This window comes from Cyprinodon tularosa, unplaced genomic scaffold (assembly GCF_016077235.1).
Source record: "Cyprinodon tularosa strain WSP-4 unplaced genomic scaffold, ASM1607723v1 ctg93, whole genome shotgun sequence".
Taxonomy (NCBI): Eukaryota; Metazoa; Chordata; class Actinopteri; order Cyprinodontiformes; family Cyprinodontidae; genus Cyprinodon; species Cyprinodon tularosa.
Genome location: NW_024039707.1, coordinates 1,562,738 through 1,575,402, shown reverse-complemented (window position 1 = coordinate 1,575,402; position 12,665 = coordinate 1,562,738). Strand labels below are relative to the sequence as shown.

The 12,665-nt window shown below is 37.9% G+C and overlaps 1 protein-coding gene across 1 annotated transcript; it reads left to right on the top strand.

Annotated features, from left to right (window-relative positions):
- The first annotated feature begins 729 nt into the window (after positions 1–729).
- Positions 730–12,042, top strand: zdhhc21 (zinc finger DHHC-type palmitoyltransferase 21). The gene is made up of 8 exons (XM_038274791.1): positions 730–813; positions 4,015–4,204; positions 4,300–4,398; positions 4,534–4,645; positions 6,500–6,638; positions 6,785–6,901; positions 9,337–9,380; positions 9,934–12,042. The coding sequence occupies exons 2-8, from the start codon at positions 4,051–4,053 to the stop codon at positions 10,064–10,066; spliced, it is 798 nt and encodes a 265-aa protein (XP_038130719.1). The 5' UTR covers positions 730–813; positions 4,015–4,050; the 3' UTR covers positions 10,067–12,042.
- Positions 12,043–12,665: the final 623 nt, after the last annotated feature.

Below are 12,665 nucleotides of genomic sequence, written 5' to 3'. Positions count from 1 at the left end.
TATATAGTGTCATTATGTTATTAGTTTTTCTTACAATTGACAAAACGGCTAAACAATTCAGATTTTTCTAGGAGGCTGTGGATTTTATAAAAACTCACCATGACAGGAGACAGCACTTCTCTGGACGTTTCAATTTGGAAGGCGTGATGGAAATTAAGTTTTTAAAGATATTCAATGGACTAAAATAAAAATAAATGAATAAGATAAGTAATAATAAAAGGAGAAAGTCCCTGTGGTTTCTCCTCTATGAATCCAGGATAAATTAGTTGCTCTGCACATCCTCTTCGAATGTGGTTGGTCTTTTCTTTGGCTGATCTTCTGAAAAATAAAATGCAGTGGTTCTTTTTCTTTTTGTGGACCTCCTATGGGTTTGATAGGGAAACCTGGAAGCTTTAAGAATTAAAATATTTGTGTTGGTTTAATTACTCCTAAATTCCAACGGGAGATTATTAAACTAGACTGAGTTGAGTTTTAATGTCTGTAATTTTTTAAGTTTGAGAAATTGTGAATATGGAGTGAGAGTGAGAAGACACTGAGATGGGCTGTAAATCACCCATACAAAGACGAAAAAGGTTACCAAGAAACAAAGACATCAAACAAAACAAAAATAAATGAAGAAATATATATACGGCTTAAAAAAATAAATACTACTTTTAAAATCACACGATACTTTTATTTTCCTAAATCCGAGTCACCGGAAGCAGTTTTATTTTTGCAGGTAACCAACTTCCTGTCCGAAACACCGAGGGTCGGAAGAGGAAGTAGACTCTACGTGCGCTCCTCAGGGCGACGTAAAAAAAAAAACCCAAACAAGTAAGTCGTATCTCGCTTTATGTAATAATATAATCAAAAATTAATGTATTTAATAATTTTTTTCTTAAAGCATCCTAACTGAATAAAAACAGTCTGGTGTTAGCTGATATTGCTGAGGCTGTATGGAGCCCAGCCCATCGCGGCTGTCAGGTGTTATCAGCATGAATGATGATGGAGCAGGCGAGGCTACAAGCCTGATTTACGGTTACAAATCCGGTTTATTCACATTTAACTCATGGTTGAGGTGTCATAAGGCTGTTATTCCAGGCCTCTGCTATGGTTTTTACATTATGCTGGATTTGTAACCCCCTCTTTGGCATCCCTTACAGCGACTCTTTTATTGGACGCCTGCCATTATTTATTTATTTATATTTATTTAGAAATAATAGATGAAGGTAACACGTCTGGTGGCCGCACAGCGGTTTATTAAATATTTTGAAGCCAATAGGTATAATAACATGTTATAAATGAGTGATGTCAGGGCTCTCCAACGTGTTACAGCTGGAAAAGTCTTTAAATTCAGAATAAATTAGTATATATATATATATGTATTCAAAATGTGGTAAATACTAGCTTTTAATTAGCTAGTTTTAATTAATGAATTTAATTAATTTTATTTAATTATTCTAAGAATCTCAAGGAAAAAGTCTTAAATATAATTTCTTTGTCTCTCGCTCTAAAACTGTAACTGGAGCGTGTAACAAAAGTAATTTCCCTCTGGGATTATTAAAGTATTTCTGATTCTGATATATGCCATCAGCCAATGGCGTAAATATCAGTCGCCGACTGATATTTACGCCGCCGACCTTTTAGGGGCCCTGTCATGATCGGTTTAAGGAATCACATGCAGAGAAACCACTCAGAGTACATGGGGAAAAGGTAAACAGGTTTATTTGATGTAATGTGTACAGGAGTAGGATCTGGAACTCAGAAGGCTGGTGAACTGGAACTGGAAGGTCTGAAGGGGAGACCACAGTGATCAGTTCAGGGACCATGGGAAATTTGACTGAGACCTGAATAAAGCTGGAGCGGGACTCACGTTTGAGGGGTTTCTTATCAATCCTTAAATCCAGTCTGTGTGGGATGATCCAGAGAAGAGGGAACTCGTTGGAAAGCGGACAGGTAGACATACGTTGGACCCAGAGGAGTAATGGCACGGACTGTCAATTGGATTTCCGATGGGGACTTGAACGGATCATGCAGAGGTTTTCCCCTGCTCAGTGTGTACTCAGTAATTCCTTCCAGGGGAAGAAGGTCCAGGTATCCAGTTTTCACAGGTAGGCTTCCTGCCGAAGAGCAAAGACAAAAACACATAAGACTCAGAGAAACAAAGCTAGGTTAGACTCTGCTAATCTCAACTTGGCTAGAGTACCCAATATTGGCAAACACTCTGGCATCGAGGTAGTGACAGCCCACTGCTCAAATACTCCTCCAGTAATAAACCAACGAGCCGCAGGTGTGCAGGGAGGCCCAACGAGGACAGGGCACCACCTGGTGGTGGAGAGAGAAGAAACACACAAACAACCCACACAAACTGGATTCCTAACAGGCCCTGGTTCCTACAGCCCGGCCCCCCCCCCCCCCCCCCCCACCCCCATTTAATTGTGGACTAGGATGTCTCTTTGCAGATGTAATGGTGTGAAAAGTTCGTCTTAAACCCACCCGATACCAGTTTGACTGACCGGACCGTATTTATACCGCAACACTTGCCAGATTTCAACAGTGAGCCGTTTAAACACGACACCAATAGCAAAGCAGACAGTGGTACTTTTAATTACTATGTTAATAACTGTGTATAGTTCATTAGACGGTTGGTAGAAAATACACTCCTATAGTATTTTTCAAACCGCAATAAAGATCTTAAAAAAATGATGTATTTGAGTATTTTATTTTTTACACTACGACTTGGAATTATGGGTAATCCAGAACGTAGATTAAAACCATAACTGTTACGTACAATGTGTTAGCGACGATGGATACCAAAAAGAGGTACTTAAGCGGATTCCAGAAAAGAAAAAGGAAAGAAGAGCTGCTGGAAGAACGGAAAAAACTACATAGAATAAACACGTTCTTTCAAAGAACCAGTGAACGTTGTTGTTGCAGTGAGTGAAGATTGCAACCAGGAGATGAATGGAGAGAGCGTGGGTGAGGAGGGGGGCTGTGAAACTCGAGCTAGCCCGATAAGACTCATTTTACAGCAGAATATACTAAAGAGTATCCATATATAGTGAAGGTGAAGAATGATGAAATGATGAAATGTGTATTTATGGTGCACATTTTGGGTTTGTCTACGGCAGCGGCGGTTGACGTTGGCCAATTAGCTGAATTGGATATCCGATAAATGAAGCCAATCCGGCATTCTGATCCTGTTAATCTTTGTTTTTATTGATATTCACAGCAATAGTGAAGCGATCTAGTGACTTCAGTGTGCAGAGCATTCACAGCAGCTAGTGATGGTTTATATCCATGTCAGGTTTTTACCTTTTTGAACCGTGTCTATGTCAATCATGATACTTTTACTCACTTGGCAGTGTATACGGTTCATTCTTTTAAAAGTAGTATTGGATCTATGTTGGGTGTCTGCCGATCAGTTTGGAAAAAACTGGATCGGTGCATCTACTTTTTAACCCACTTGAATTCCCCTCTCGATAAATTTTCAGACATTAAATCTTGGATCTCTTTGCAGCTTAAGTTCCCATTAGAAACCCCTGTATGGTCTTTCTCCAGCATATTCCCCTGAGCTTCTTCCACCTCTTCTACCAGGCTTAATTCCTCAAATCAGCTTTTATTCTATTTGTTTTTATTGCTTATTGGAATGTAAAAGGTTGTAGCTGTTGTTTAAAAAAAAGGTCCAGATACAGGTGTTTTTCATTGGAAAGAACTTTTTTTAGATTCGGCTTTGCAGTTTCTGTGCTTTGCATGTTAAACAATCTCACTGAAAGGTGCTACATGTCGATCAAATGGTGTCAATGACCCAGTGAGAACAAAGGTACGGTTGGGTGGGTCAGTGAAACTGGATTTATTCATGTGTTTATAAGCCTAAACCCTTTAACACGATAGTTAGAACCATTAGGAGGTGAGGAGTCCATAGAGAATCCTCTAAAACTGTTTTAGGTCTGATGTAATGAGTTATTATTGTTAGATTTTACAGCCCTCTCTACAGGGTTATTAATTGCTCTGGCTTGCATTTGTTTCCTGCAGACAGTGAGGATCCAGCGACCCGTAGCATCAGTAGCAATGAAGCTTCGACTTCACTTTGTAGTGGATCCCATGGGCTGGCTCTGCATCAGCATGGTGTTTGGGATCTGGCTCTACAACACCTTGTTCATCCCCAAACTGGTGCTGCTTCCTCACTACGATGAAGGCCACATCCCCTGGGCCTTAGTTGTTTGTAAGTATCACTGTTGATACTGTTTCTGTGAAAATGAGCAACGGTCCAAGAAACATCTCAGGCTCAGGAAGCCTTGTGTTTCTCTCTTTCCAAAGGTTATTACATAGCATCGGCTCTCTGCGTAGTGGCCCTGTTTAGAGCTTCCACTGCAGATCCCGGCCGTCTTCCTGTGGACCCACACATACCTCACTCTGGTAAGGAAAGCAGGAAAAAAGAAACTGTTGCTGCTTACTTTTGTCATCTTTAGCTGTAAAATCTTGTAGTCTATGATGAAATACCTGAAACTATGAATTATAGATTGCGCCGTCTGATGTTTGTTTGTGTTGCAGAAAGAGAACACTGGGAGTTGTGCAATAAGTGCAACTTAATGAGACCTAAAAGGTCACACCACTGCAGCCGCTGTGGTCACTGTGTGCGCAGGATGGACCACCACTGCCCCTGGTGAGTACACAGCTACTACCTTACTGAGACTTATCTACGTCCAGTGTTATTAATAGGAATAGGATGTACCGACCTTCTGTACTGGCAGACTGAAAGAGTTGCAGTGCTTTCTATATTTTAAAACCACTAATTTATATCTGTTTAGATAACAATATAGATCTAGACCACTTTCTTAAGTGGAATTCAGGATAAAAAACATTCATTTGTGCAATTTGAACAGTGCATGAGACAAAAAAGAAATAAATAAACATGTAATAACATCAAAGACAAGATGATTCAAGAGGAAAATTTGATTGGGAGATTGAGGACCAAAATTCATGATAATAAAAACACAGAAAGACACTCCCGGGGAGTATCTTGTGATTAAAACATTATCCCGGGGAGTGGCGGCCTGGTGGTTAGGGCATAGGGCTTGAAATTCTGAGGTTGTGAGTTCCAAACCCACTCCCACACATTGCCCCTCTGGATATCTGAGCAAGGCTGGAATCTTGCTGGAGAGGCACTCACTTTTGGGGGGTTCTTGGTTTATCCTTGGATCCAGTTTGTGGTGGTTTAATCCAGAGAAGAGTGAACTCGTTGGAGAGCGGACAGGCAGACATACGTTGGATCCAGAGGAGTAAAGGTGCCGACTGTCACTTGGTTCTCCAGGAGTGGACTTGAACGGATCATGTGGTTGTTTTCCCCTTGCTCAGTGAGACTCAGGAATTCCTTCCAGGGGTAGAAGGTCCAGGCTCATCCAGTAACACAGGAAGTCTTCCTGTGGATGAACAAAAACAAAAAACAAGTTCAGACTCAGAGAAACAATGCTAAGGTTAGACTCTGCTAATCTCAGTTTGGCTAGAGTACCCAATACTGGCAAACACTCTGGCGTCGAGGTGGTGACAGCCAGCTGCTCAAGTACTCCTCTGGTAATGAGCCGCAGGTAGGCATGGAGGGCCAACGAGGACAGGGCACCACCTGGTGGTGGAGAGAGGAAAACACAAATAACAACCCACACAAACTGGAACATTAATGACAATAAAAACACTGGAAAAATGGAAAAAAGATTACAGTTATCTTTAAAAAAAAACCCCAAAAAAACAAGGTAATCTGCATAGAATTTGAAAGTCGAATGGCTGTTGGTATAAAAGAATTTGCATGGCGGTTTGTTTTATAATATAGTAATATATTATGATATAGATATCTATTATACTTCACAAATACAAAAAAAACGAACCTATAAAAAAAACCTATGAATCACTGAATCGTTAACTGTGTGGAATTACTTTTTTATTTCGAACGCAGCTGCAGCTCCAGTATAAATCTACCAGTTCTGACTTTAAACAGACTGGGATTATTGCGCAATCTACAAGCATAACTCAAATGCAGTCAGACTGGGCTGTCTGGTCTTGTGAACAATTGTCTTATCTCATTTTGGTGTTAAACTTGATAGTAAAATTTTAACTCCTGGGTATGATTTGTTCTACACCCTTCTTTTGTAGCTCTGGCTGTATATTTGGTCTGAAGACCTTTGTAACTTCTAGCATGTTTTCTTCCAGGTTTCCTATTTATATAGTTTCACTTTTTGCTCCTCTGGCATCTGCCTGTACCTGCTTCTCCTGATAATCATAGTCTAACCCCATGACACCCAATTTAAAGGTCCAGGTTCCTTTTAAATTGGATCATGATAAAGAACAGAATCCTCATATATCAATATATGGAAAGATGATACTCAAGCTGGAAACTTTTTACTCGTTGAGATTGCGGACTGGCCGCCCTGACTCTTCGATGATGTCATCCAGTTAGACATCCATCCTGATATCAAGAAAATGTAATAAAAGATTAAATCCTTACTCCCGTTTCTCTTTCTTTCAGGATCAATAACTGTGTTGGAGAAGACAACCACTGGCTCTTCCTGCAGTTGTGTTTTTATGCTCAGGTCCTCAGCTTTTTCACATTGGTGCTGGACTTTTGCCAGTACTATTATTTCCAGCCGCTGACCAGGCTAGACCAGGTGAGATAGAGGGTCTGCTGTCTTGCTACAGATTTACTAAATTTGTGGTATGTCATTTATAATTTGCAGCAAAATATAATGAAGCAGAGCTAAACTGGAGTTGCTTATTGTATTTCCTGTTTTTTTTTTTGTCTTTTTGTTTCCAGGAAAGGTTTACAACGCGTCATGAACTGGCTCTGCTGCGAGTTTCTGCTGTCATGGGCGTGGTCATGTTTGGTGGCATGTCAAGCCTGTTTTATTCCCAGATGGCTGGCATCCTCTCTGTGAGTACTCCCACGGTCACTAACGGCCAAACTGCTGCTCCTCTGATGTCCGCTGTTAGTCTGTATTGAACTTGTTGTCATGCTGCTGAAGAGGTGTATATATAGAGACGTTTTGACCCCAACAAACACTTGTTTCTCAAGTTAACGTTTGTTTTTATCCTGAATTCCAGTGAAGAATAACTTGGGTTCTGTTCCAGTTTTGTTCTTCACAGATCTTGTGAAGAATCTTGTTCTTAATTTTATTGATCGTTAAAAATTCAGGAAAGCTGTTGTTTCCTTGTAGCCATTTTTTGTGTTAATTAAATGGCTTTTTCTCTCATCTTCCCTGTTTTGAAGGAGGCCTAAAAGAAATAGGATCCTGTTTTATTTTAAAGACGAATCAACTTTAAAAATCTAATTGTGTAAAGTAAAAGTTGTTAGATATATGGATTTTTTCAGTTTCCTTGAAAGGCTTTTTTTCATATCTATTCATAGAATTATCATCACAGATAGTATAAGATTGCTTCTCCAACAGAATAAAACAGCCAATTATGGCATGGTGGAGAGAAAGGAAGTGAAGTCTTCTATGTGACGACATGCATGTGGATATAAAATACTGTGGGAGACTAGAAACAGCAGCCTGCTCTTACATTGCAGCATATCAGCTGACATTACAGAATATTGTGGATACAAACCAATGACATGCTAATGCTAAATATCAAAGAAAAATGAAAACAAAATGTAACCTGGTCTTACAGATGGGTTTAATCATTTATTATCTTTTTTAATTTAATGTTTGCACGATACATCATAATTTTTGCAAAGCCAACCATCAAAACCTACATTTCAGCGCTCTATTGTTTTGAACGTCCACTATCTACTGTGCTGAGAACCAGCTGCTGTCATTCTAGGGCCTATTTCCTAGAGGTTTAATAAACTCAAATCCTCAACTCTGAATTGATCTAGCCTGAGGTTAGAACCTCGACAACGGCTGCTGTGAGTTAGTTTAATCAACTGTAAGTAGGTCCTCTCAGAGTTAAACAAGTGCGTAACAAGTATGAAAAGCCACCATGACGACCGGCAACAGGAAGTGCCTACTTCACCCCACTGGAACTAGAGTTTTTAATGCAAAAATGAAAAAACACATTCGAGAAAGTGTTTAAAAGACAGAGGAACAGCACAACAGCTGCAAAGGAGAGGGAGATGGTGTAGGAGAAGAGTGCTGCTCAAATTAATGCTCAGGTTTATATGAAGTGGCCGTTTTAGTAAAAGCACTCTTCTCTCTGTTGTTCCATTTGTAGATCACTAAAATAAGATTCTTTCTAGTCAAAATCACTCTCCTAGTTGGAGCTGTAGTAAAAAGTTTTTCTAAATGATAGTTTTTTCAGCAGAAAGTAAAAATTAAAAATGTACTTGTAAGGATTAAGTTTTTTATACCTAGAAATGTTTACACATTTTAAGCAGCAGTTTGAACTTTTATCAGCCTGACTGAATATTCATTTATGATATCTGAAACGTGTTTCTTTCTGATTAAAAGGAATACAAATTATGATCATTAACAATAGGAATGTGCAGAATGGTTATTTTGAAAAGGAGAAAATGTATTTTAGATATCAAAATACATATTCAGACAAACTAATAAATATCAAAACAGCCTGCTATAGGTGTTGTCATTACGAGGGGGAAACTAGTTTACTGGTTAAATGGTAGTGAATTAATGTATTAAATTTGAAGATGAAGAATAAAAATGTGGATGGACAGGTAGGTCCTGTTCATCGTTTCATCAGGCTCCTGTCTTGACTGTGCAGTCGATTTTATAATGCTGTTATCACACATCAATGTACTTTCACAGATATTAATTACTTATAAATAGCTGTTAAAGAAGCCATTGCTGCAAATGTGTTGACGGATGAGGTCGAGGATGTATGTGATGGAATGTGAGGCGAAACGGTAGCGCTAATAAAGATAACTGAATATCTTTATTATTATATTTAATTCTCTGAATGAATGCCGCTCGTTCTTTATTTGGATCCTTGTCAATAGGATGTGCTATGTTTTTATTTTTAACATTCACTAGGTCTAAACGGACCTGTTCAAGGATTTCCTTTTTATTGTTCACACAAAACTATGACAGAACTCTCCTGAGCAAATCAGGAAATAAAGCAACTTGATTGACTGTAAGAAGAGCGGAGACAGAGGACTTTAGTGAACAAAACCTGCTTCCCACCAGGTTACGTCTGGGGAGAATGTTACTATGGCAACAGAAACAGAGGTTGAGGAAACCCTCTTTGTGAACCGGAAAAAAACATCCATGTTTTCAGGTTTAGAAAATTCAGATTAATTTCTAGTAAACGTGCTTTTTGAAATGGACCCCAGAATCCAAAATGAGAAGGTTACAACTTGTTTGTGATACAAGATTATAAATGATCCATTTCTTTTTTTCTTCTTTTTCACAGGACATGACCACCATTGAAAAAATGTCTCAGTTCTCCAGTGAAACGTGAGTTTTATTCTGTCTGACTGATTTTCGCTGCTGGATAATGGTGCAATTTAAAATAAGCTCCTCTTAAGAGCCTTAATGACCTTTAAACCACCACTATTTATTACCTCCACATTTAGGTTTATTTGAAGCATCCTTAATAAATACAGGATTTATTTATTACGACAGTTTAACTGGAGTAGCATTTTCTTGTAGTTTTCTATTATTAAATGAAAAAATTGCAAAAATGTATTTGAAGTAATGACTATGACAGCTGAAATATTTGCACTTAAGGCTTTTTTTTTGGTCTTTGAGGCTTTCGGCCAGTTATCAACTCCAGCATCATTAGCCTGCTGTATTTTCCATTCTGTAGTAGATAGTGCACAACATGGCAAAGTCAGCCTCACCTTCTTTAGCATGTAACAATGTAATTGTTGTTTATGTTTTGTGACGCCCTCAAACTTATGCTGCCCTGGGATGCCGCCCATGGAGCTGTGTTCCTCCAAAGGAGGGTTGAAATTGTTAATATGTATGCAATTATATATTTTTTCTACCTGTTTTTTTTTCTGTTCAGATATGGAACCAAAAGATCGTGGCAGTGGGCGCTCGCTGAAGTTTGTGGCACACGCTGGAAACTTCTATGGCTCCTTCCACTGCGCAGCAGACAGCCTCTGCAGGCGGGCCACCATTACCGCAGCCATGTATAGCCCTGCCACACTACATTTCCTCTGCTGCCTACACTCTCAGTAGAAGCTGCTATAGTTAAACACTCAACATACTCCTAAAAACCCCACAAATATATCTGCTACTATTCATCCTCTGCTGAGCTACAAGAGCGATCATGGTTTGTGAGCGGATATCTAATTTTATCCTTCTCTTTTGCTTAGATCTACTCTGTTTATTTTTTTTTTATCAAACAGGGTCACAAATACATTTTCAACTAATGCAAAATGTTTTATTTACTGTGAGTGCTATTTTTATCGTTTTGGGAGCTACCTTTGCTGGTAGCAATGCGACATCTCTCAGGACACGTCATAAAAAGCCTTCACTAGTTATCACAAGAACAAATCAGTTAGAAATGTTTGATTTCTGTGGAAAGTTTGTGCCTTTTTTTGTTTTCGGGACTTTTTATAAATCCTATTCTTCTTTTAAAGCGGTTCTTAGATAGGGTTACCCTCCAATGAATCATGAATGTTTTCTTCAAATGCTATATTATAATTTTATCTATAATGTGTTTTGTTTTTAAAGGCAAGGCCACAGAGCAAAGTTGATACCTTGCTACTCAGAAGTAGATGTTATACGATTGCAGAGAGCTTTAAAGCAAAGAAAGGCTAATATAATCAATAATAAATAATCCTGCTGTAAAATATTAGTTTAATATTCACGGATCAGAAGATGGTGTAAATTTTCTATTGTTTTTTTTTTTCAAATTATGCTGTTAGAATCAGCTGTTTTTCTTAAAAAGTTAGAGGCACATTCATATATATACATATATAACTAAGTGTTCTGCTTTTGTTTTAGCTTCTAAAACCATCTTGATCAACAATACCATGATGTTTGTGTGTTTATGTACAGTCCCTTTAAGGACCCACTCTAAGCCTATCAAGGAGGTTGAGGTCGACACTCTGGACTCTGGAATAGTCTTACGGTAGTTTAACTCTAGACCACTTTGCTATATAGAGGAGCTCAGGATCAACTAATTGAATGCAAGGGATCCAGGGTTCTGGATACTAGCCCCAAATCATTGTCCATCTAACACAATCCTTGAAAGTTGGTATGAGATGTTTGCGTGGTTGGTATATTTGTATATGACCAAACATGTCTAATTTGGTCTCATTTGTGCAATGGCTTTTCTCGCACAGGTCTTTTGGTTAATCCAGGTACATCCTCAAGGTTTTCTCCAGGCAGGTCTTCCACACAAGCCATACTCGTTGAGTCTTTTTGTTTATTGTTTGACATCAAACACATTTAGCTCATGGATTTTGATTTCCTGGGATGTCTATTATGAGTAGGGTTGGTAACTCCAAATAGCTTTGATTCCTAACAATGTTAATCTCTGTGGAATAATGAGTTTAAAATGAATTGGAAGTGTCACTAGACTCTTTTTGATATTGATGGATTGCAGCAGTTCTGTCTCTCCATATCACCGCTTCTTTTTGCTCTTTGCTATTGTTTTAACACACACCTTTATTCACCAGACTGCCAAACAGTCAAACCCACACTTTAATGGAGGTAGTCACACTTTCAAGTGATCCTTCGCACCTATGAAACAACTCCTGGCTGCTATTTTTTTTTTAAATCTTAAATAATCTGGAAACAAATACTTAGTTTTTTAATCAAGTCATGTGGAAAATGTGTATTTATAAATGTGTAGGTTAAGTCAGTTTATTAGTGCTTACTAGAAATAAATTTGACTAATTTTAACATAAAAAAACTATACAAGCCACATTCTTAAGCTCTTCTTTTGAATAAATATAATTAATCATACTACCGGTAATTACATTACAAATAATTGGAGCAGTTTTTCTGTAAGTTTTAGGAAAGTCTTGCCCTTTAGGTCAATTTTATATGCATATTTTGAATCAAAGTTTATAGTTATATTCCAGATAGAGAGCTCAAAGACTGGTCTTGTTGTAGAAACATAAATATAATTTTATTAAGCAGGCGTATAGGGGAAAAAAAAAAAACATGTACATGTACAATCTAAAAGACAACAGCCAGAGGTTTCAGAGAAAAAACAATTTCTAATTAAACTGAAGGACAGTCATTTAATTATGTTAATGTAGAGTATTTAAACCCACTCCACTTAATCTAAATTATCTTAGTTTTGTAGACTGAGAGGAAATAAAATTATTTTATCGTTGATTTTCTTTTATTTTTTCTTTTATTTTTCAGTAGCTCTGTATGCTAACACAGGCTAAAATTGGCGTGCTAGCACAGAGTGAATTATTATTAATTATTATTATTAGTTTGTGAATTGCTCTATGCTAACACAGATATTTTTGGTGCTAACAGATAGCATGGAATCATTATAATTGTGTGTTTCTTGCTGTTTGGGTAGTAAACTCTAGTTTGCTCTGTTAATTTGACATATTTATGATAGCTATGTTAGATTGCCCCTTGAAAAAGCTTGGGATTTTACTGAATTATTTACAAAAATAAATATGGTTATAGTAATGCTAAACTTGTATGTTAACAAAGCATAATGTGTGTGGAGTAGTTTTAAGTGCCTGTCTAGGTCACCTTTTTTTTTTTTTTACTTTTTATGTTATTTAACCATCACTGTACAGTCCACACTGACCAAAG

Coding starts and splice junctions, on each gene's coding strand:
- zdhhc21 (XM_038274791.1), top strand. CDS start 4,051: ATGAAGCTTCGACTTCACTTTGTAGTGGATCCCATGGGCTGGCTCTGC. Junction 4,399..4,533: donor CCCACACATACCTCACTCTG/GTAAGGAAAGCA, acceptor TTTGTGTTGCAG/AAAGAGAACACTGGGAGTTG. Junction 9,381..9,933: donor TCTCAGTTCTCCAGTGAAAC/GTGAGTTTTATT, acceptor TTTTCTGTTCAG/ATATGGAACCAAAAGATCGT.